This window comes from Puma concolor, chromosome B2 (genome assembly GCF_028749965.1).
Source record: "Puma concolor isolate L17-30 chromosome B2, mPumCon1.1.hap2, whole genome shotgun sequence".
NCBI lineage: Eukaryota > Metazoa > Chordata > Mammalia > Carnivora > Felidae > Puma > Puma concolor.
This window is the reverse complement of record NC_141671.1, coordinates 80,547,132-80,572,875: the sequence shown is the minus strand read 5'-3', so window position 1 is coordinate 80,572,875 and position 25,744 is coordinate 80,547,132. Positions and strand designations below refer to the sequence as shown.

The following is a 25,744-nucleotide window of genomic DNA, read 5'->3' as shown; positions in this document are numbered from 1 at the left end:
TTTGCTGGATCTCTGGCGAGTGTCACAAAATGAACGCTGAGGCAGCCACCGAGAGAAGGGCTGGGAATCGAACCAAGTGCCTTCGGTGGGGCTCTTGGGAAGCAGAGTGACGTGGCTCCCTCCATCAGGTGGAAACCGTGCAGTTCTCCCTCGACCCAACTCACGAGAGATAAAGATGTCTAAATAACCACCCGCGCCGCCGCCACAACTCTGCCTGGGCCCCGGAGGGAGGAGGAGCGCCTTTTCTGCTGAAGCAGCGACTAGGGCTTGTTTGTAGGTTCGCAATTCACCATGATAAATGTAAAGACCAATTAAGGTTTGATCCGTGCACACGGGAGGCAGACGGCGGCTGATAGTGGAACCAATTAACGAGCATGTACCCTAATTCCTGTCGCGGCCACCGGGCGCACCGCGGATCCCCAGGCGCCTGCGGCGGCTGCCCCCGAACCCCGCGCGCCCCCCGCCCGGCCCTGGAGGGGGGCGTCCTCCTCGTGCGGGAAGGTGCGAGGAGCGGGGTCCCCAGGGGGCTGGGGAGGGGGCAAGCCGGGCGGGGATGAGGAGAGCCACCCGCCTACGGAGCCCAACTGTTTGTAGCCGGGGCGTGCGGGTGGGGCGCGCCGGAGTGGTCCTCGCTGGGCGGAGGCGGCGGGGGCTGGACAAGGCGACTAGCGCGAAGCCAGCCGGTGCCCCGAGGGCGGAGGACAGGTGGCCGCGCAGCCGCCGCCAGGTAGCAAACTGCTCCGGGGCTGCGCGGCGCGGTCCCAAGGCTTCGTTCGCCCCCGGGCCTGGCTCTCAGTCGCCCGCCGCGGGGGCGACCTGGGGAAGGCGGAACGGGCGGGTGGCCGCACCCCCGGCCGGGCGCGCCTCGGCCTCTCCCCTCCTGCCCCCCTCTCCCTTCTGGCTCGGCCCGCTGCCCCAGACGTGACCCCCGAGCAAGGTGTTGGCGCTGCGCGCAATCGGGGCGCGCGTGATTAATGGCCCCGAGGTCGGGGGCAGCGCAGGCACGAGCCCCTTCTTGGCTCGGCCGGAGTGTGAGGGTATCTGGGAGGAGAGCCAGGTCCTGGCCGTGGGAGCCCCCGGGACCGCGGCGGCGGCGGTGGCGGCGGCGGCGCAGGAGAAGGAGGAGGAGGAGAAGTAGGTGACGCGGGCTGGAGAGGCTTGTCCCCTCTGGCCCCGGGGCCGGCGCCACCGCAGGTCCCCCGCGCCAGGAAAGTTTGGAGCCACGGGCGCCGCGCTGCGCGGCGCGCGGGTCCCTCCCCGCGCAGTTCCCTCGGTGGGGTCTGTGCCGCCGCCGCTGCCAGGGCAGGACAAAGGCTCATTAACACGTGATGGGACCGCGCTTCATAAATGGGACTGGAGCGAGAGGGAGCCAGAGCCAGAGCGCCAGCGGAGGCAGAGGCGGGGACCGCACGAGTGTGGCGAGGCGACGGGCGCCCGGGCTGGCGGAGACCTGCGGCCCCACGCCGAGCCAGGCGGGGCGAGCGGGAGGACCCATTGAAGAGCCCGAGGAAGGGGCGAGGCTAGCGGGCGGCGGGAGCGGAGGGGTCGCCAGTCCCGGTCGTTGTCGCGGGCGGGCGCTGGAGGCAGGGGACGCCGGCGCGCGGGCAGTGTGGACCGACTGACTTACTGACCGACCGACGGAGGCACACCCCGCTCCACCCCACCCCACCCCACCCCACCCAGCCTCGCCCGCATCCCCGCGCCGGCGCCGCCTCCCTCGGCCACCCCTGCCTTCTGCACTTCTTTTCCGCCTCCGCCTCTTCTTGGCTCCCGCGGCGCCAGTGCCTTCCCCTGGCCCGGGCGGGGCGCCTCGGCTCCCGGCAGAGCTCCGTGGAGTCGGGCGGAACGTTCCGTTCTAGCAGAGAAGCAGCCCCAGCGCTGGGCGAGAGGTGCCGAGGGAGCTTCTCCCCGAGGACCGGGGGATGCGAAGGGTAAGACCTGGCAGGGTTGCGTTTGGAAATACTTTTTTTCCGCCTCCCGCCCCTTCGGGTACTGACCGGTGTGGTCCCCAAGTGTCCTTCGTGGAGTTCTCATTCCGTGTGAGCGAATCGTGCGTCGATGTTTACTTAGCTGTGTAGCCCCAGCTTGCAAACTGTGGTCTGTGCTACTTCTGGAGGTTTCTTCCATTTACTAGTTATTGAATGTGTGTGCACTAACGTGTTTGTAGAAAACGTGTAATTGTGCATGTTTGAGAAATAGGCGCTTGAGTTGGTGCTGAATGTCTGTAAACCATACCAGCAACTAAGTCCTCCCAGAGAAATCCATCGATCTCTGCACCAAACCTAGAAACTGTCTAAAATATTAAATGCCATATGAAGAAATGTATGTCAAATAATAAACTTTTGGTATGGAAAATATAGCTGCAGGAGCCACTCTGCTTTGAGGAAAACTAAATGTACATTTAATATCTAGATTTGAATGTTGATGGAACCATTTAACTCCGAACTAGCCATTAGATGAAAAAAGTTGCTGTGTTTTTTGAAGACATTTCTTGGTGAGGCTCACAATCATAAACGGCTCACCTCTCCAATGCAAACGTTTGCAGTGATAAACACCAGAAGCTGTCGTTTGGTCATTTGAAAGTTTGAAAGCAACATGCATGTTTCTAATTTTAGTTTTAAATTAAGCAAATGAGAAAAAAATTAGTAATCTATTAATCATTTTGCCTCCCATCTTTTTTATTTCCCTTTAAATTAAATGCGATTCTTGTCTTTGTTGTTGCTTTCATGATATATTAAGCATCCTTGGACATTTAATAAGAGATTAGAACAGATTTACTGTTTTTAAAGGTGTTGAAAGATCTCTATGGGTCCCATAACTTCTCCTCATTTTTTATTACCAAGTTAATATCTTTTCAACAAAGGGGGAAATGCAATTTCTTAGCAGAAACTCAGTGGACATTGAGTATCAGTGGGGTGACCACTGCCATCAATCTATTTTGCAGAATATTGAGAAGCTCAGAGCAACTAACCTTTAAGGTTCCCATAGGACTTTATCTGATTTAAAGTGTTGCTTTTCTAATCCCACCCTACTGACAGTTTGCAAGGGAAGATACACTGATTGATTTTTCTCTGTCCCTTTTTTTCCCCTTGGTAGTCCTTCTAGCTCCCCCCATCTCTAACCCAGTTACAAGCAATTTTATCAAAATAAAAGGCCATGCATAGTTTCTTAAGTGAGACCAATAATTTTCTGATTATATCCATACATGAACAGAATCCACGCACCTCCAGAATTTTAAATGTTGCCTGCTGCAAGCGGTTACTGATGGGCACAATAGCAGTGGCTGTAGTTGGGCAAGATGCAAGAGGATGGACATGGTTTTCAAAAAACTAACCCATATGAGGTTATCAAGAGAACTTACTGTAAACAGACTCTTTTTGTTCCAAAGATGTCTCCCACTCCAGGCAAGGAGCAATCCTGGCTGAGGTAAGTATCAAGTGTCTGATGGGGAGAGGTCTCATTGTGTTCCTAAGTCTCTGTGGGGGTAAAGTGATACCACAGGGCGGAAATGCTCAGCACTGACCTTTCTAAAATAAAATTACTATGCTTGCATACTCCTTGTCAGGAAGGCAGATTAGATATTCACGCCTCCCCCCCAATTTAATAGGTAGCCCCCACATGTATGCATACAAAAAGAATGTTGTGGCTAGTCCCTTCAATAAACCATAGGTGATATTATTTAATTTGGTGTGTAAAGTTTTACATTTTGGTGAAAATCCGATTTTACGTTGGAGTAGTGCTGGGCTTTGTTTGTTATCCACTGTTTTCTGTCTTTTTCTGTTACCCTTTTCCCAGTGGACTGTGTGCCTCCCTGTCGCCTGTGAGATCGTTCTTCTCTAATAAGCCTAGCTGCAGGATCAGTGTGTTCTTTTTGGCATTTCAAAATGTTAAAATAGTGAAATTGTTAAATGTTACCAAGATGAAACTGCTGGGAATGAAATTCTCTGGGAGAACCACTCTATCTGTGGCATATTATAGTCTATTCCAAAAGAAAACTCCTCGCATCGGTTTACCTATTTTTTCAAGAAAGAAGCAGCCCCATTGATTGTGTTGATAAGTGTTTAGTATGCAGTGTCAGCTTATTAATTACTAAGGCAAAGCCTGAAAAACTCTTTCAAAACAATCTTGTGACATTCTTCTTTGCTTTGACTGAGAATTAACATGAACCACCAGGAAATTTAGACAGGCTCCTGGGTTGCCTTGCATATTAGTGTTTGGAATTAGAATTGGAATACTTGGCTGTTTAAGACTAAAACTATTATGAAATGGAACTTATAATAGCAGTTTATAGTTCACCACGCTTACCAAATGTTTCTTCCCAGAAAACAGTTGGCCTAATAAGAAAAGGGATTATTTCCCATAATTAGCTCTCCAGGAATGCTGCAAAAAAAAAAAAAAAAAAAAAAAAAAAAAGAGAGAGAGAGTAATACATTGAATTTGGAGATACCTAACAACACATGATGAGTAAAATGAGATTTGGTTAGAGCATCTTGAATTTGGTTAGGAAGATGGAGCCTGTCCTTGAGGTAGCTGCCTGTTCTTCTTGGGGTAATTACGTTAGCTCAGTTGCCTAAAGGACACAGAGTAGAGCTTTCTTTCCTGCAAAGACAGAAAGAAAGAAAGAGAAAGAAAAAGAAAGAAAAGGATGCCGTGTCTTCACCAGTGTGATCTGTCTCTTCTGTTTTTGTATTCATCATTTTCTAATTGAACTGACAAATTAGTTAGAGGGAATCCAGCCTTTGGGTTTAAATTATTTATAATTCTGCTTTTGCCTCTGAAAAGACCTGGCCCCAACATTGTTTGAAAAACTGCTGGGGCTGAGTTTATATATTGCACGTCTTTATTTTGAGGGACTGCAAGGTCTGCTCGTTTTTCTTTTCTTGACCGAAGAGTGATAGAGAAGTTAAAGAATAAGAGGAAATCAAACCCAATTGATGTACTTCATATTGGCAAAATTTTAACTTCATCCCCCTCCCCCATCTTTGGCTCTTTCTCAATCCTGTCCTCATAACAATGTTAACTTTCTGTTACATCTGCATAAATGCTGTTTCTGAGGGGTTGGGGGATAGGACACTTTGCCACTGAATTGTTGTCTAGTGTTCTGATAATCATTTAATTCACTAATCTGTATCTTCTTAGATTACATTGGGTTAACTGTAGAACATAGATCAACTCCAATTTCTTCCAGATATTTTCTGGACTAAAAGAAGCAATAAATGTCATCCAGAATATATATAACATGAAATTATATACTACATAATTAAAAAAATTTTTTTAATGTTTATTTGTTTTTGAGAGAGAGACAAAGTTTGAGTGGGGGAGGGGCAGAGAGAGAGAGGGAGACACAGAATCTGATGCAGGCTCCAGGCTCCGAGCTGTCAGCACAGAGCCTGACGCAGGGCTGGAACTCATGCACCTGGGAGATCATGACCTGAGCTGAAATCAGATGCTTAACTGACTGAGCCACCCAGGCACCCCTGTACTGCATAATTTTATATGATTGGGATGTATAATTACACTTGTATACATATATGTGAACAAACTTTCTCATAGATGTGTATCATGACCAACACAAAAGTTTAGACCAATTGCCTTTATATATTTGAATATATAATTCAGATTTTAAATAAATACCACAAATTTGGGTGAAATGTCCAAAATTAAGGCAGCTGTGCAGATGGACACAGAAGACTCAGGCAAAAGGAGTGTCCACCTTGAATCCAAACAAGGAAGGCTGTTCTGATTTTCCAGGATAGTGGAAATCTGCTCCAATCTCATGTGATCTAAGAATCTTGTAGAGATGCCAGGATGGGCATAACTACCTTTGATTATGGTTTTCTCATCAACACTGACTGATGTGTTTAATACAGTTTTCACCAGTCTTGCTAGTTGTTTATTATTTTTAGAAAATGAAGTTGGGAGAAAAAGTACAAGGTTATTACTCTGTCACAAAATGCACATCAATATCGTTATATTTGTAACATACAGCACATTGTCGTGCTATCACAAAAACGTTAAAACTATAGGAAATATTAGAGGGGGCGGGGAAGGGAAGGTTGTTTTTTGTGGTTTTCCAGGGCCTCTCTTGGTCCCACTCAAAGAGTTTGATGTTAGAAGAACTTGTACCTTAAACAGGCCTGAACGGATAATAGGTATGTTTATGACCTATCAGTGATAATAGATCACAGCCATTACATAAAGTAATCAGTGCGATTACCTCTAGTTCTTAACAGAAAATATTGAGTAAAAGGTTTCCTGGGTCATATATCTTCACTGAACAGGGTGCCTCGTGGAAAATAAAGCACATTTCATTGTAATAGTTTTTCTAGTACACTTGCCATTGCAAATACATTCTTGAGCTAGTTTTCATTGATATTTTCCATATATTTGAGGCATTTTTCCACATGGCATACTGACGAATTACTTCAGCATATCCTTTAATTTAAAGTTTCATTTGGCCAGGTTGATGTCATAATTTAGTGAGCATGAGGTTCATAGTTGTGTTTGGATGGGTTTTCAAAGGAAGAATTGTTTACTAGCCAGACCTGAGCAAATGGGCCTGGCGGAGTCATAGCAGTCGTTCTGGAATACTACAAATTCTGTTTTAGCCCCCGCTGGAGAAATTTTCACACCTGCACTTGAGGAAAGCTTTCAAAGTTTTTCTTTGTTTGTTTGTCTTCTTTTCTTTTGTTTTTGAATATATGAGTTGAGACTGGTTAGTGGGAATCAGTGTCTCCTAGCCAACTCTTTTTTTAAACTATGGTGCTGTTGCATTATATCCTGTATTTTTGAATAAGCTTATTAAGGTAGGTTTTGCATTTTGTTAATGCAACAAGGGATTCAAGTTCCCATTTCTCCTAACCTAGATGGCAAATAGTTTTTCCCTACAAGCACGATATTTTATTATCTGACTCTTATCCTTCCACTGGAGTTTGGATTCTTAATTGCGTAGAGTTTGGATTCATTGAGTAGAAATTTGATATCTTTGGCTTGATTCTTTACCATCATTATCAACTCTGAAAAGCATTTAAAATTTGTTTTTGACTTCAGGAGATAAAGTGCGGTATAGTTTCCTAAATCTGACAATGTAATATCTATTTTTTTATTCCTACTAGCAAATTCCATGCTATTGCTTTTTAAGGAAAGGCAGAGGCATTTTTCAAAGATGTGCCAGGCAATCTGTTGTGGTAGTTGAATATACTGGCAAATGCTTTCACAAACTGTGTATGTCAGTAGTATATTTAAATATAATTAAAATAAAATATAATTAGGAAATAATGTTTTTCAAAGTTTATGTTTAAATGGGAGGGTTCCCTTCTTCCCTCATTATTTCTTCATCTGTTCTTTTAGACCATATATTCAGAGAAGAATGTTGGAATATGAGTTCTATAAATTGAGTTAAGTTACAAGGAGCTTTACATTTAAATTGGTGATAAATTCCAGTGTGCTTTTTAAAAAACAAATTTCTCCTTGCACATATGGACATTCATACTATAGGAAATTTTAGAGCACTGACTTCTGTTGGTCAAGAGGCTAAACAAGATGTTTGTAATATAGCAAGTAAACTGATATCATGTGTAGTGTGCCTTTGTCACTCATTTCCTTTTAACTCAGCTATATTTAAAAATCATCAACTTGATTTATCCTTTAGAAAAGAGACTTAATTTAATGCCACTATGATCTGTGTATGTTGGTTTATTCCAGTGTGGCTTGTTCAGTGGACCAGATTTTCAACTCATTTCGATGCACTGCTACCAGAATTTGTAAATGTTTTCTCTAGCATTTGTACAAGTTGTGGTGAGCAAGTGATATGCATGTGGAGAAGGAAAGCTGAAGAATTTAATACAGAACCAAAGTAAGCAAAAGATTGTCCCAAGAGTCCTGTGTCTTTGCATACACGGGGATTTGACTTCCGAAGATAGACAACTACTTTTGGAAATTATATCAAACTTCTTACAAACAACAGCCAGAAAAGGGAAAACCTTTGAATGATTTTAGTCCTCAGCTAAGGAAATGAAGGATGAGTAATCTATGATCCATTTTTATTGATGAAATAATTAAAGAGGAAACAGTCTGCCCAAAGTCAGATATTTAAGTACTTTGGGATACATTTCCATGTATTTATAGCTTTTAGGTATTTTTGCAAGATATATGCCAGCTATAAGCAGTATGAATTGCATAATCTAATTCTGTAAGTTAATTTGCAGCCGGTCTGCATTACTTAGACCTCCTGCAAGATTTCAATTTTAGTTTGTTGTTTTCTGGGTTCATCTCCTGTGATACATTATTTTACAGTTTGGGGGAGAGAAGAACAGAAACAAACATTTCCAGCTTAAAAAAAAATAAGCTGAAATGTTACCTACTTTTACTGGTTTCCCTTCTTTTATTCTCAGCCATCCTTCCCAGGGGTGTCGAAAGGAATGGCTACTAGTTCTAGAGAACTTTGCACACATAGACTTTGTAAATAGAATTAGGAGAAAATTGTGTGGAGTTCTTAATTTATGCCTCAGTGCTGGGTAAGTACATATTATATCTTGAAGCCACATTGCTTTGTTGGACAAAAATATAACAATAAGTTTGCTGAAGAAGTGCAGAGAAGCCCAGAATTGTAGACTGAAAAACCTTGAGAGGTTCCCCACTCATTATGTTTATTTTCAGGCGAGACCACATTATTCTATTTCAGTCACATAGAAATATCTTGGTTTTAAACGTCTTTTAGAGACTACTTTGTCATGAGTGGGCTCCCTTAGCAATCCATTTCAATGATCTAAAAGCCTGTACTCCTAGAATATTCCTTGTTCCTGTCTAACCTCAATTCTTCTTAAAGGTTAATTTTTATTTCTCCCCCTCATTTAGTGTTTCTCATGGGCCTCCGTAATCTTTAACAGTAGCTTTTAAACTTTAGAGTGTGTTAGAATCTCCCAGAGGCCTTGTGCCCCAAATCCTAAGGTTTCTGACTCGGTAGGTCTCAAGTGAACCTGAGAATTTGCAGTTTTTGTAAGTACGGCTGGTGGGGAGACTACCCCTTACGAACCTCCGACCTGTAAAAGAACTGTGTGCACTCACAGACCACTGTGTGACTTCTCACACTGTTCTTTGAGATGTGTCCTAGATGTCCAGCCCATTCTTACCTATCTTACTTCCTAATTCTTTACCTTCACGTCACTTTTTCTGAATACCTGCAGTTCCTCAGCTCTGTGCATAATCGCAAAACTGCATCACACAAATCTCAGGAAGAGTTTGACCTTGAATGAGTACAATAAAATTACCTTATGGTTTCAGTGACATCAAAATCCTATACTTGCATCCAATTTGCGCACTTAATTCTCAATCGGAACTACATTTTCAAAGCATATTCTCCATCTTTACTGAAACCTAGTTCAGTTCTGTTTGCATACAATTATTTGCATCTTTTATTGTATCTTTTTCTTGAGAGACAGAGAGAAAGCACGCAGAGAAGGGGCAGAGAGAGAGAGAGAGAGAATCCCAAGCAGGCTCCCTGCTGTCAGCACAGAACCTAATGTAGGGCTCAAACTGACAAACCGTGAGATTGTGACCAGAGTCGGGCACTTAGCCAACTGAGCCACCCAGGCACCCCTATAATTATTTGCATCTTGAAAACATATTTTTATGTTTGTATCTTGCATGTTAGTACACATTTAATTTTTTTTAACATTTCAGCTAAAGAAACTGGCACATAAGTACCTGGTTTATAAAATCATGGTTGAAGGGAACCCTGGCTTTATACAATAAGAACTTATTTAAAATTATTCCAGTAAAAAAATGATAGGAAGGAAATTGAACTATTTAGAAAGCTACCATATCTTGATTTGTATGAGTACTTGAACAAATATTCACTTACCTTGTGAAATATTCCATTTTAGCCCCTGTAATGATAAATATTTTTCTGTTCTTTTTCATCACATAATTATGGCCTGTGTTGGTGATTTTGTATCTGCAAATTGGAGAGCCAAATGTTTTGTAAAATAGAAATGAGTTGGGTTTGTTATTAGAATTGATTTTGGGCTCCTGAGATATCCCCATCTTACATTTAGCATCTGTTGGCATAAACATATCATTTGTTTTTAGTAGAACTACTTTCCTTTTCTCATCTTTAATTACTTTCTTGAGGCAGAATTCCAAATATTCACAATTAATTTTTATCAATATATTAAATTTTCTCAATGCCCTTTTGCCCCAGAAAAGCAATTAAAAATTTAGTTTTTGTATGGAGTAGTAATAACCCATTTTAATCCTCCATAACATATTTTCTTATTTATGTTTTAATTAATTCAGTTGTAAGATACATGAAATGTTGTAGCAGGAAGAGAAGTTGCTCAACCAAAGCAAGAACTATGTCCACTGAATAGAATAACAAATTGATTCCTGAGGGTTTATAAAAGCCACTCCATCTAGTGGTTGAATTTTCACATAAACTTCTCTTGACAAGTTGTTTTCAAAACATACTTGCACATGGGGAAACCCATTTGGGAAAGATTAATGCATAATAACATGTATTTGAGATAGGGAAAAAGTTCATGATCATCATCATTTCATACATTGTCTTTAAAGGTCTATCAACAGCATGTAAGTAGGATTCATTCAAGGTTGTGCACATCACAGAAATCTCTCTGTATATATATCATGGCTGTGTGCCTCAACATTGAGGTTCATGACACACACCAGGGTAACCAAGGATAAGAATAAAAGGTAGATACCTGTTCTTTTGCCTCTAGCTTCCACTTGCCATCAACATAACTTCTGTTTAATAGTGGGATAAAAGATCCTGGGGTAAATAATTGTTGATGCCTTTTATATAACCTTTACATTTGGGGAGTTGTTTTTTTTTTCCAGGTAACTCTTTCGTGTATTAGACCAAAACTCAGTTTTAATTCCCTAACATAACCAGCTGACTTTATGCCAAGGAAAACTATCCACAGTTAAACACCATTCTGCTAAGATAGATCTGCCAAGCTGCTGATGAGCACCAGTAAGCATTTAGGTATTGAGTACCTGCCCTGTGCCAGGCAGAGGGCATGCGAGGCATATAAGACAGGTCCCTATTCTCAAGGTGTTCATGATTTGAAGGGTTCAGCAGTGCCCAGCCTCTCTCCTGGGAGAAAACCTCAAAGTAAATATAGGAAGGGGATTACACAACCCAATTATTGAGATGCACAACCCAATATCGTTTGATGATGAAATATCATATGCCTATTACATGTTTTCATATCCTACTGTATTCTGTCCTCTGTGGGAGGAGAAGGACAGATGGGTGGCTTTTATTTGATGGAGTGGAGTGGGGTGGAAAATCATTCCTCTTGCTTCCTTGACCCAGATCTATTACACGGGTGTAATACATGGATATGTATTTAACGTCTACATTGCTAGGCACAGAGTATGTGCCCAATAAAAATGTGTTACGTGAAGCATGCGAGGGCCTGTAACTTTGTATCCATCAGCCACATTGCTGTAGTAACACCGCTTTATGATCTTTGGGCACCAGAGATCTGTCACAAGCACTCCCTTGTTGGAGCCTAAGGTTTACAAAATTTCTTTTTCCTTGATTCCAGCCACCATCCTAGGAACAGGCCACAGAGAGTCACCTGTCTGAGCCGACCAAAACTATTCTGCTCATGGTGGGAAATTGAGTGATTTCAGGGAGTTTGAATTTCTCTATATGGGAATGAATATTTCAGATTTTTGTTCACTAACAACCATCATGTCTCATTCAGACTTAGAGAAATTGTCCTCTCTCTTCCTCGCTGGTATCGTGGAAACTCATTATTGTCCACATTCCTTACAATTAATCGAAGGGGAAAAAAATCTGTCTAATTTTTTAAAAATAGTGAAAAGACAAGTTACATTTTATTTATTATTTGCCAACAGTCAGTGAAAATAAGGTGCTAATCCAGGGTTAGGATTTATTGCTTATAGTTAATTATCATACTTGTCCCTGGAGACCACAGGGCAAGAATGATTTGCAAGTGCTGTGGGCAATCTTTTGCTGTCAACAGATCTTCCTTGAGATTTTAGTTGTTTATTGTGTAAAGTGATCACGTACTGTCTAGTACCTCCTTTTCCCAAAATCAATTCTTCCCCCTTCCGTAGAAACAAAGAAAAGTGTCTTATTAAATGGTCCCTGGACTTCAAAGTTAAGCGCAGGGACTTGAAGTTACACAGACTTGGGTTGAGTTTAGCTCTGCCCTCTAGGTAGAGACCTTGGGCAAAGCATTTTACCACTCCAAGCCTCAGGTTTTTCATATGTAGAATGGGGATTATAATAGCACCTAATTCATGTAAATATATATATATATATATATATATATATATATATAGCACACAAATATTCTAATTTTTCTTACTAAAACATTTGGGAATTGGAATTTTCTCTATTGTGCATTTAATCACCCAGATCACCCAATCACTCTGAGATCTGAACCTGGAGAAACAGGACTTGATTTTTCATTGGACTTAATTTGTATGCTCATGGATTCAAAGAGAATGTATTCTTTTGTTGAAAGATGAGGGAAGAAGCTGAAAGGTATTCTGCACCATTGGACAAAAAGTAGCATGCTTTAAACTACTTCTGTCTTTGGTAATGAACTGTCAGATAATCTATCTGCTGGGTTCTACATATTTTATGGGCTGGAATAATACATCACTTTTGACTTTTAATGGCCAAACTTCACATGCAAGATAAAGACAGTCTTAAGGAGTATTTGTATATGGACCATGGCTTCAATTGAATTGAAAATTTTGCATGTTCTCTTTTAAGGGAAAGCTGCATCAATTATGCTTGATCACTTCCTTTACAGATATGTAGAAAAAGTAGCTCTCTCTAAAAAAAGATATAGGCACTTAAAGGAAACATCAAAACAGCAGAACAGGGGTACCTGGGTGGCTCAGTTGGTTAAGCAACCAACTCTTGATTTTGGCTCAGGTCATCATCTCATGGCTCTTGAGATCAAGAACCCATGTTTGGCTCTGTGCTGATAGCAGGAAGCCTACTTGGGATTCTCCTTCTCCCTCTCTCTCTCCGCCCCTCCCCCACTCATACTCGCTCTCTCTCTCTCTCTCTCTCTCTGTCTCAAAATAAATAAACTAAAATAGATAAATAAACTAACTTTAAAAATAGTAGAACAAAATTAAATGGCAAATGGATAAATAGAATTGGCTGTAAAGCCAACAAATCATTTCATTTATATCATTAATTTGCTTTTGTGATAGGCTTTTCTTATGGAATCATCACCTCATAGTGAATGTTTAATCTGATGTAGTTTTAAAGGTATTAATTCTTAAGCCCTAAAATTATTTAAATTTTAATAAACCTTGAATGTTAAATAATAAACCTTTAAATGTTAAATAATTTATAGCCTTATAAATGCCTTAATGTCTATTTAGTTCATATTAATGATGTATTTTTATGTAATATATTTTTTTACTAACAAAGACCAGAGAAAATGTTGCATTTAATAACTTCTATTCCACATTAGAAAATATATGAAAAGCTAAAGCTTTGAGAACCAACCAAGCATTACCTACATAATGGAATTTTCTTTTATATATGGGAAAAGGAGCTGACATTAATACAAAGAAGAAGGATTATGTATTTTTGCCTGAATTATCAGGATAATTAAGTCAATCCTTTATTTCTCTTTGCTAGAAGATAATGCAAAAAGTGACCAAACTACTTGAATAAATCCCAAACTCTGGTGGTTATGTAAGAGTTAGAAAAGACTCAGTTGCCCATTCAACCATAGCAGAAGCATCATTCATAGAGTGACAATGTTGGCCCATGAGATTTGCCATGTATATTGAGGACATGTCTTAGACATAATGCAATTATAAGGGTCAACTAAAATTTTCCTACCAACTTTAGAGAAATATATTATCAAGTAATTTTTTCTTAATTAAATTAGTAGAAACCAGACTTGTTCCTAGAAATGAATGGAGAATAATAAATACATCCACTGGCACCTTCATTCTCTTGAACCTTCACAAGGCTCTTTTACAGGGCTAGCTGAGCAGAACACAAAGCCAACAAAGAAGTTAGGAGAACGATAGGGTTAAGCAAGGGCCTGGGACTCATGCATTTGACATTTTGGACTCTTATCAGCCTAGAAACTATGAGATTGGCATTGTCTCCTTAAAGCATTTATAAACGTAGGATATTAGAGAAGGAGCCTGGCGGAGGCGGGGGGGGGGGGGGGGTTGCTGATACAGTCTATATCAGGAGCACTGGTCCTTCTGATGTGTCTAGAGGGTTTTCTGCCCAACTAGACGTGACATCCTGCAGGGAGCAAATGTTGCCTCCTGCCTGTTTCCTCAGAGATGCCGCATAGGCCAGAACTGCAAAGATTTGGACTCCAGATAGAACAGCAATAAATATCTAAATTATTAAAATGTCTCTTTAAAACAAAGAAAGTCTTCAGCAGGGCAATGAAGACTAAAATAGCCTGCTATTAATTATATTGATATAGAAAAGACTCTATTTGAAGTCTTGTTTTGTTATTCAGTGCTCACCTTAATGAGGACACGGATATTTTATACCCTTAAGGGTTATAGAAACAAAGATGTGACTCTAGGTAGACTTTAGAAAACTTTATGCTGCCGGTGTACCCAGCAAATTTCTTTGATGATACCACAGCCTGCCAGTTAATGCAGAAGTTTGGGGGTGGTAGATGGGAAGCAAGTGTGCGTGTAGTGAGATGGACAAACACAACAGGTGATGTTATTCTAAAAACTTGAGTTGTTTCTTTTTTTAAATAATAGATTCAACACAGGGAAATATTTTTCATTTTTATAAAGGCATAATTTATAGCTTAAATTACTAGAACAAGTTGATTATATTTTTAAAAACAGAATCCTAGGAAAATCCCCTTAAATGTCATTCAATCATCATTTTACTATAACAGTAATAAAAACCAACTGCTTCTTTAATAGGTGCATCTACGCACCTTGCTAGAAATTTCCAATTATGATTTCCCAGTCGCACACAAAAACACAATTAATGGCAGCTGCATCCCCCAAAGCCTAAACTATATTACTAGTGAACTCTCAAAGAAAATTCTCAATGCGAAAGATAATCAGGTGAAAATTACTGTAATAATCCAAACGTAGAAATAAAGGGAAGAATTACTGAAATGCAGAGGACCACTTTCCCATCATGATCCCATTAACTGTTAAAATAGCCTGTGCACAGTGGTACTTTGACATTACTAAGATCCTTGAACTGCAGAAAATCCATGTATACTTTGGAACTGTATTCCTTAATTAAGGTTGCCTGATACTGGACAGAAATTACTCTATATTTCATAACCACACCATGCTCTGGCTCAAATGTAACAAGTTAGTTTGTTTTAATGAAAGTCCTTGGTTGCATTAACGTGGAAAATGTGAGCACATACGTGGTGATCTTAATACAGAGTAAGTCACAGGCACACATGTTCTGCATTGTTGAAGAAAGATCTGTGATCTTTTGTCATCACTGAAGAAGGTTTATAGCTCTTCCAGATACTAAAATTTTAATCCTTGAGGTCATGCCAGTAGGCAGATTTACCTAGATGGGCTGGCATAGGAAATAATGATTTAGTAGGAGGTAGTCTTAATTACTATTGACAAAATGCCTTAATTTGAGTTTGTAAGAAGCTTGAATATAATACAGAAAGCAAAATGGCTTTATTCTGGTTACTGTTAGTGCTTAAAACAGTGCATAAAGTCCAAAAGCAAAAATTCTGGGGTCTGACAGGCACGGGTTCCACTACAAACTCTTCGTCTTCCGGACAATTTGCTTAACATTAACAACTAATGATTTCCATTCCTTTATGTGAAATGGTGACTATAAATAAGCACCTGATAGACTTGTCATGACAATTTAATGGTAGAATATGCATAAAGTCTCTGGAATACCTGGGGTATAATAGAGTTCCAAATAAAGTTTCCTCCTCCCTCACCCCTGTGTGCATCTGCTATTTCCTTCATGCTTTAAGTGCTGAGACAAAAATGAAAACTGAATAAGCAGCCTGTGATCTAACAAAGCAATGTGTTGTCTTGAGATAATAATTTATGGTAAGAGTCATAGTACTAAGTAATGATAATAATTAATATTTATTGAAGATTTACGTTTTGTGCCAGGCACTATGTTAAGTGCTTTACCTGCCTTTTTAAAATTTAATTTCTATGGGGCGCCTGGGTGGCTCAGTCGGTTAAGCGTCCAACTTCAGCTCAGGTCACGATCTCGCGGTCTGTGAGTTCGAGCCCTGCATCGGGCTCTTGGCTGATGGCTCGGAGCCTGGAGCCTGCTTCCGATTCTGTGTCTCCCTCTCTCTCTGCCCCTCCCCCGTTCATGCTCTGTCTCAAAAATAAATAAACGTTAAAAAAAATTAAAAATAAAAGAAAATAAAATTTAATTTCTAGGACAATTCTGTGATTTAGGCAATATCATCATCAAACTCATCCCCATTTTGCAGATGAAATGCTGAGGCTTAGAGAGATTAACTACTCGCCCAAGTACAAGTCTCACAGTAATCTTGCTCTTCTAACTCCTAATTCAATGTTTTCTTCATTACTAGTGTTTTGACTGGTTGGAATTAGTGGGGAAAAGAAGGGAGATAGTAGTAACCCTGGCTTCAGTTAAAGGGTTGATGGTTCATCAAGGCTAAAAGCAGCTCTAGACATACTGTCTAATATGGTAACCACTAGCCACATGTGGCTATTAAGAACTTCAAACATGGCTGGTACCACATGTTGAAGTGATAATATTTTGGATCCACTGGGTTAAATAAGATATTAAAATTAATTTCACCTTTTACCATTTCCTTTTTTACCTAGATAGTGGAAACTTTGATATTGTATATGTGGCTCACATTACATGTTTATTAGACAGCACTGTTCTAGAACCAGAACATCTGGGTTCATTCTGGCTCTACCACCTACTGGCTGTGTGAATGGCAAGTTACTTACCCTCTCTGTGCCTTTCATCTGTGAAATGGGGATAATAACGGCACCCACCTCATAGGGTCATTGTGAATGATAACCAGTTTGAATACTTACCTGGCAGGGGAGATATCCTGATCACGATAAGCAATTTGATACACATAAGAAGGTCAGGATGCCACCTACACATAAGCTCTCCAGAAGTGCTTAAAAAGGAAAAATCAGCAAGATTTAGTAGTCTTCTTATTATAAAGGCCAAGAAAGAAGAGGAGTCCACGGTAAGTTCAAGGTATGAGCTTGGACAACTTAATACAGTTATTCATAATTCCATAAGAAATGTGAAAAAATACATGACTGGAGGCCATTTGCTGCAGCAGTATCTGTAACAACAAGAAGTGATAACCTAAACCTTCATCAGAAGGAGGCTGGTCATGTTCATTTAGTGGATACGTGAGGCACCTGCTGAATGGAGGGAGGGTTCGTGGACCAATGTGCAACTGTCTTCACGTATATGGAAAAGCAAGCAGCGGAACAGTATGTATAGCATCTTAGTATCTGTTAAAAATAAAGCAAAGAGGAAATGAATTTATATATCTGCTTGAATATGCATGCACAGTATCTTTGGAAAGAGTAACAAGGACCTTCTTGCCACTGAGGAGGAAAACTGGGTGGCTGGGACATGGGGATGAGAGAGCCTGGCTTTGCTGTATGTCCTTCTGTGCCTTTTGAATTTGGAATCGTATGAATGTAATATATACATATAAATGATCAAAATTTCAAATAAATTAGTTTTTAATTGGGCAGCGTGAAGGACGAGTTAGTTACTTGACATAGCAGGACTTAGGGGTTGGAGTTCCTGGACTGGCTCCCAGGAGGAGATGTTGGGCTCAAGTTTTGATTTTCAGGCCAAATATCCATTGAATTCATTACCTTTGTCTCCTCTAATTTTAAGAAAAGACAAAGAAGTAGTATTAAATCACTGCTTTAATGCACCCGTTAATAAAATTCAACTGCCACTATTAGGTTCACATGAACATTTCTAAGGGAGACCGGCCCTCTCTTTCTCATCTGCTATTGTGCATCAGGCTGGTGAAACACATAAGAAAAAAAGACATCACTCTTGTGCTTGGAAGCCATTTTCTAGTTATGGAAATAAATATGTAAGCTCATGATTAAGTGATATGGTGGGGCCTGTAATAGAGGGAAAGCCTGGGGGAACTAGTTCTGCCTGGTGGGGAGGGCTAGCCAAAGAGATGTCAGAAATGGAGGAAACTTAATGTAACGGAGAGCTTGGAAATGGGTATTTCGGATGGAGGGAGGCTAAGAGGAAAGAAGGAAGGTGTGCAGGTGTGATCCAAAGAGCAGCATGCCTTCCAGGGCCAGAAAGCGCTGTGTTTTAGTACGGGTGGGAGTTGAGAGGCAAAAGTCAGATTTGAGGATATGCCAGGACCATTCACAGCTCTCTCACAAATCGTGGCCATTTTCTGAATCCCTCAGATTGCGGGTGAAAATTTTCATTTGTAAATGGAGTTGTTTAGCAAAGGGAGGTTTGCAAAGAGCAGAGTTGATTCAGGAGACAGCCTGGACTCAGGTGTGGCAGAATGTGGGGAGGTGGGCCACATTTAGCCACTGTCCCTGGTTCAAATTACTGTATAAACGGAACAAACCCCCCCCCCCCCACATCGTGATACTGAAGGTATTCATTTAAATTTTATTTTCTTTGCCTCCATATTCTGTTTCCACTCACACTAATCCTACATACTCTTGGCATAAGCATCCTTTCCTTGGGGAAGCCTCCTTCAACCCCCTAGACTGGCTGCTCCCACAGTATCTTGCATATCACCAGTCACAGCTGCCACCACACTTCATCATAATTATGGGGTCAGCTGTCAGTCCTCTGCCACACAGTATACTTCATGTGACAGGGACTCTTTCTCGATACTCTTAGCCCCTATGCCTACCTACCACAGTGCCTGGCACATAGTGGGTGCCCCATAATTTGTCAAAGGGGTGAATAAATGAATCATTAATTCAGATAGGTAGGATCTCTGTGTTTTAGCGGGAGGACTCGATCATTTAAATTTGTTCCAAGGTAGTAACTATCTCTCTCTCCAATACAGTGTGATATGTTTTTAAAAAAGAAAAATACAATTAGGAAGTAAAATGCTGGTTTTTATGATTACTTTAAAATTATTATAGGTATCACTCAGTCCTTCTAATATCTTTAGAAGCAAAAGAGCCTAATAGCCACGTTTTAAATAAACATTTATAAATAGTGAAATCAATTTTCTGGATGTTTATTTTGAAACAAAACCAAATTGCTTAGCTTAGAATTGAAGAACCCTTAAAATTTGGCCTCCTTTTCTCAGTCATCCTCATTTCTGGTGCCATCTACCTGGAAAGACTGGGACTCCATAAAGGCCTGTTTCCTGTCTCCCAGCATGCTTGTGTCACTGCACCACTCATGGGGGACACTGTCAGGAAGCACTCTCCCATCATCACCGCTTTCCAGGGTTAAAGATCTTGGTCTTCCCATGAGCCTCAGTGCAAGTTTGCCCTTCATGACATTTGTCTTGGTTTGTGTGGACATTTTTGAAATTCACCTCAGCCATAGCTTGGTCCAAATGTCTCCTCTGGGAGAGGAAACTTGCCTAACGGAGACAGGCCAGAATCCAGATCTTTTCCCACGGAAGGATCCTTTGGTTCTAAGCCTCTCTTCCTCCTCCTTCGCACTCAGCACACAGGCCGTACAACACAGTTCCTGATTCCACACCATCTTGCTTTGGGGTTGTGCTGTATGTTCAGTCTTACCTGTACGACAAGATGGTAGAGTCTTCAAGAGCAGATGTTGTGTGACACGTCGCTCTCCCCCATCCCCACCAGCATCAGGACACTGTGTGTATGTGACAGTAGAAGCCCGGTGGTAAATACTTCCTAATGTGACCATGAGGTGCATGCCATGCCCAAGGCACATTTCCTTTCGCTTGACTATCAGGAAGTGTGTACAGGATCACACAGTGACTTAAATCCAGGCAGCTTAAATAATGAAAGAGATATTTTTTGGTGGGTGCCACCAACATCACCAACTTCGGGTGGCTTTTCTCTGACTGACTGACTCATTTTGTTGATTAAATCTGACAAGAATTTCATTTAGGCTCAGAGACAGGAATGAAGTAACGTGATGGTACACATTTGGGATATTTACAGTAGGTTTCAAAAAAATTATTGTTATTCTCCCAGTCTTCTCACCATTCAGCTTATTTGTTTTCCCTCCTGTTAGGATTCCCTGCTGCGGGTCTCCTCCTCAGTCATTTTGAGTTTGGCCTAATCCAAGACGGAGGTTATGAAGTCTATCCTAGATGGCCTTGCCGATACCACCTTCCGCACCATCACAACAGACCTCCTCTACGTGGGCTCCAATGACATTCAGTACGAAGATATCAAAGGTGACATGGCATCCAAATTAGGGTACTTCCCACAGAAATTTCCTTTAACTTCCTTTAGGGGAAGTCCCTTCCAAGAAAAGATGACTGCAGGAGACAACTCCCAGTTGGTCCCGGCAGACCAGGTGAACATCACCGAATTTTACAACAAGTCCCTTTCATCCTACAAGGAGAATGAGGAGAACATCCAGTGTGGGGAGAACTTCATGGACATGGAGTGCTTCATGATTCTGAACCCCAGCCAGCAGCTGGCCATCGCCGTCTTGTCCCTCACACTGGGCACCTTTACGGTTCTGGAGAACCTGCTGGTGCTGTGTGTCATCCTTCACTCCCGCAGCCTTCGCTGCCGGCCCTCTTACCACTTCATCGGCAGCCTGGCAGTGGCCGACCTCCTGGGCAGCGTCATTTTTGTCTACAGCTTTGTTGACTTCCACGTGTTCCACCGCAAAGATAGCCCCAATGTGTTTCTTTTCAAACTCGGTGGGGTCACCGCCTCCTTCACGGCCTCAGTAGGCAGCCTGTTCCTCACGGCCATTGACAGGTACATATCTATTCACAGGCCCCTGGCTTATAAGAGGATTGTCACCAGGCCCAAGGCCGTGGTGGCATTTTGCCTGATGTGGACCATAGCAATTGTGATTGCTGTGCTGCCTCTCCTGGGCTGGAACTGCAAGAAGCTGCAGTCTGTTTGCTCAGACATTTTCCCGCTCATTGATGAAACCTACCTGATGTTCTGGATCGGGGTCACCAGTGTGCTGCTGCTGTTTATCGTGTACGCATACATGTATATTCTCTGGAAGGCTCACAGCCATGCGGTCCGCATGATTCAGCGCGGCACCCAGAAGAGCATCATCATCCACACGTCAGAGGACGGCAAGGTGCAGGTGACACGGCCCGACCAAGCCCGCATGGACATCAGGCTGGCCAAGACCCTGGTTCTGATCCTTGTGGTTTTAATCATCTGCTGGGGCCCTCTGCTTGCGATTATGGTGTATGATGTCTTTGGGAAGATGAACAAGCTCATTAAGACGGTGTTTGCCTTCTGCAGTATGCTGTGCCTGTTGAATTCCACCGTGAACCCCATCATCTACGCTCTGAGGAGCAAGGACCTGAGACATGCTTTCCGGAGTATGTTCCCCTCGTGTGAAGGCACCGCACAGCCTCTTGATAACAGCATGGGGGACTCGGACTGCCTGCACAAGCACGCCAACAACACAGCCAGTGTTCACAGGGCCGCGGAGAGCTGCATCAAGAGCACGGTCAAGATTGCCAAGGTGACCATGTCTGTGTCCACAGACACGTCTGCCGAGGCTCTGTGAGCCTGACGCCTTCCTGGCAGCCCAGGAAAAGAAGTTCATTTTTTTTTAAAGCTTAAAATCTAGAAAAGTCTGTCGTCTCATCGGTTATATTTTTTTAAGTTTACCATGCTCAGTGAAAGGTGATTGTCACCAGGATCAGTTATCAGTTCTCTAGCATTTCAATAGCATAGGTACTGAAACTCAGTTCTTCAGGAGTTTACAGTGAAGAAAGCCTGCTGCTTATGTGACTGAAGCTTCTTCAGAGTCTCAGTGAAACGGGAGAGAAACCTGTGGCTACACAGTTTGAAGTCTAAGTAACCACAGGGAAACACCATCAAATGAGTAATGCCTTTGTAACCACAACTTTCATTATAATGTGAAATGTATTTGTCCATAAGTATCAGAGATGTCCATTTTTACAAGTTACAGAGTACTAAAGTAGAGCTATTTTGTAAAAATGTATTGTGTCATGTGATATGTGTATCCGTGTTTACTGTGTGTTATTTATATTTGTCTAGTTCAGCAAAACTGAAAGGTAGACTTTCATAACAGTGGAACACAAGCAGCAGATACGTGCCAGTGAGATCACTTTTTAAAAAATTATTGCCCGTGACTTTTAGACACCTTAACATTTTTTTCCAATCTATTCAAATTTGACATTGAAATAACCATAAAGGTTTATTTTTTGTTAATGCAACGGGAAGAATTTGAAGACTATCCAGAATATTGAGCAGAATTCATTGACACTTAAAAATTTGTTAGCCCTGCATTTTCATACGTGGACATTTATTATCTTCTGGACTATAGCTGTTCTGTTGGGTGATGGATTGCAATCAGAATGGAAGAGAGAAGGCATATTGACTTTTCTGGCTGACATCTCTGACTTTCTTTAGTCTTTAGCTATTACTAGACCTCTTAAGACAGCATGTGTCAATCTTAATGTATATTGTTATCACTGTGCAATTGCTGTTTACTTGAAGGGTACTGCATTCTTATATTCCAGGTTTAAGTAGATTTCATGCCTGGGTGGCCAAATGAGTCTTCATTTTTTCTTAATTGAAAAGAAGTATTGTCTGGATCAGTAAAATTATACCGTGTGTGAGTGTGAATATAAATGTGTGTGTGTGTGTATCCCGTAACTGTTACAGTAATGTCGTAAAGTGAGAAAACTGTGACCAAGTGTAAACCGTATCACTCGCTGCATTCTTGCACATGAAGTCAGTTTCTAAAATTGAGTTCTTCCAGAAACCTTGTTGATAAAAATACTCACCATAAACGTTCAGGAAATTCTCCTCCCTTCCCCCAACCTTGAGAGATTGGGTCAAGTGCTACTAAATTGACCTTTAGATATTTCAAAAGACCAGTGTCTGGCAAGGAATCATCAATGACAGATGCAAGTGAAGGTCTGTATTTACCATGTCAGTGTTGGGAAATGAGTATCTTGGTTGCTGAGCACCTAATGTCAACCAAGTCCACGGATCATCAGAAGGGAAGTGGTTCTAAATAAAGCCCCTGTGGTAACATTTTTCCGTTGAGTGTGTAGTGATATGACCCTGTTTAACTAGCACTGTACCCCTCTTGCTGAAATAGGACACCAGGTCTGGTCCATGTGGCGAAGGAGACCAGTCAGACAGTGGGCAAGACAGAGAAAGACAGTGAGGAGCCGACACGCTTGTGACTGAGGCTTGGATGACATGTGACTCTTTCTATGCTTCATCCAGATGCCCTTGGTGACAACCCCGGACCCAGCTTTGACTGGGTAGGTTTGGGCTAAGGAATAGACCTCTCCCCTGCTCCTCGTTAGCAAGATCTGCTGGAGTATAAAGATGAGCATGGCTTGCTGTCTTTTTATGCCCCAGTCTCATATTCTTTAATGGTGCCATGGGTGCTCAGAATTAGGCCCTTGCCCAGTTAGCATTAATATTGCTTCAGAGGCCACTTGACCCTGACAAATTACTTATAAGCAGTCTCCTCCTTAAACAGATAAAGCGTGGCTCCTTGAAGGACCCAGAGGCCTGGGTAGCATGGATTGAAGTGGAGAGGTAGCACTCATCGGGTGATTTCTAGCTCTCTAGATAGATGAGCAGCCTACCGGGGCAATCTTTTGTGCAGTGTATGGTCTACAGCTGAATGTGGACTGTGGGCCAAGCTGGGATGCATTTAACCATCTGTCTATATGGCTCAAATGTGCCTGTTGGTTGCTTCACTTTACCTCTCTGTGATATGCGGGGGAGGGCTCAGGGTGCTGGAGGATGAATAAGGTCTCTTTAGAAGAAAGAGAAAAGATTATTTACAAACACTCACCAGGGTCTGGTTCCACTGAAGAATCGCTACTCGTTTGTCCGCATTATCCTTAATATTAATCCATGTGTCTCAGAGCTCACCAGGCAGGACCAACTTTCCTCTCACAGCTACGAAGGCCTGGTGAAGATGAAATTCTTGTTACTTGTGAAAAATTCCAGGATTCATTTTCGAAACTGTATTTGTGTATACGCGATGTAGATTTTATAGTGTGCTGTGCTTTCAAGATATAAATCATATATAATAAATTAAGGGACAATGGGGCTGACGGCACTAAACTTGGTGCTTATTGATATTCTAAGAAATATCTGTGAAATATCATCACATACGTGTTACACTACCTTCATTTTAAAACATTTCAGTTACTTTGAGTCACTTTGACACTTCTAATATCATTTCCTAACCCAAGAGACTCCAATGTCCTCCCTAATGAATATACTCATTAAAATTACCATTCATTAGTATCCCTTAATTAGGCCCATTAACTTAAATATAATTTAAATTTCAATAAGTTTTATAAGGTCCAACCTCAGACTTACCTACATACCTCTGAGGATAACATACTTGTCCTGACCATGCATTTCACGATCACATATGTCTTAAAAAGGGCCAAATTCCCAACCTGTTCAATTTCTTCAGAGTAATGATGGATCTTTCAGCCCTAGACCAATAGTTTCATTTAGATAAGGAGGGCTGTTTCCAAGAACCTCTAATTTTCCATTACCTATGAAATTTATATAAAAGAAACGTGGATCTGGGAGGAGCTGCAGACATATGCCTACACTTGAGATGATTCCCACACCTTCCCGTCATGTTGAGTCAGGTCTAACTGGCATTAAGTGTCAAGGAATTTGGGCTGCCTGAACCCACACTGCAGGGAATAGGTCCAACCAGCAGATGAGAATTAGGCCCTGGATGAGTAGCACTCTAATTACTGTCCTGTTGATTCATTTTTGCCATTCCACATCTGTAAAAGAGACCACCAATATCATGCGCAGAATTAGATTTCTCACAATCTAACTGTATATTTGTATGATATTTTAAAATCTCCTAAATGCTGGGCAATGGCTATTAACAATTGTCTTGCATTGGCCTTCTGATGAAATGTTAACAATGCCTATTGTAATATAGACAAAACATTTTATCTACTGATTTGGGCTGAATGTATGTAAATAGGTTTTAAAAAAAGTCAGATGTTTAAGCAGTGGCCTACAAATCAGTAATTTTCAGATAGAAGAGTTTCTTTACATTGCTGTGGCATCCTAAAACCTATCTTCACGTAAACTTAGTGTACTAGCTTGCTGGGGATCAGAGTCCCCAAGAAAGGAAACTTTTTCTTGTGATAGTATGAACCAAGATACCAGGCTATCTGGATTCTTATTTCCAATGTTTCAACTGGGAAACATAACTCTTTATTGTCTGTAAATCTAACATTATTACTTTTCCTCTTAGAAGAATATCGTATCGTTAGATGTTTGTTGAGCTGGTAACATCCTTGCAACTGCGGCAATATCTTCGTTAGTAATCTGTATAATACTTTGTACACAAGTACTAGTAAGATTGTTATTCAATGTAGCTTCAGTCATTAAATTACTATAGCAAAGTAGTACTTTCGTAATATTTACAGTGTATTAAGCCCACACTATATTTTATTTCAGTGATATAATTAAATTGTTATTTATTCGAAGAGAAAACATCCCATCATGTCTGTTGTCCAAAGTTACTTGGAATCAAATAAAAATTCTAGATTATCATGAAGAACACAAA

The 25,744-nt window shown here is 41.4% G+C and overlaps 1 protein-coding gene across 2 annotated transcripts; it reads left to right on the top strand.

The window, feature by feature from the left end:
- Positions 1 to 952: 952 nt before the first annotated feature.
- CNR1 (cannabinoid receptor 1) lies at positions 953 to 25,744 on the top strand. Of its 2 annotated transcripts, none has more exons than XM_086707398.1 (2): positions 953 to 1,134; positions 20,216 to 25,744. In XM_086707398.1, exon 2 carries the CDS (start codon positions 20,279 to 20,281, stop codon positions 21,695 to 21,697), a length of 1,419 nt encoding a protein of 472 aa, XP_086563524.1. In that variant the 5' UTR covers positions 953 to 1,134; positions 20,216 to 20,278; the 3' UTR covers positions 21,698 to 25,744. The 2 variants fall into 2 exon arrangements, with proteins under 2 accessions (XP_086563524.1, XP_086563523.1); XM_086707397.1 differs by lacking the exon at positions 953 to 1,134 and adding an exon at positions 1,819 to 1,931.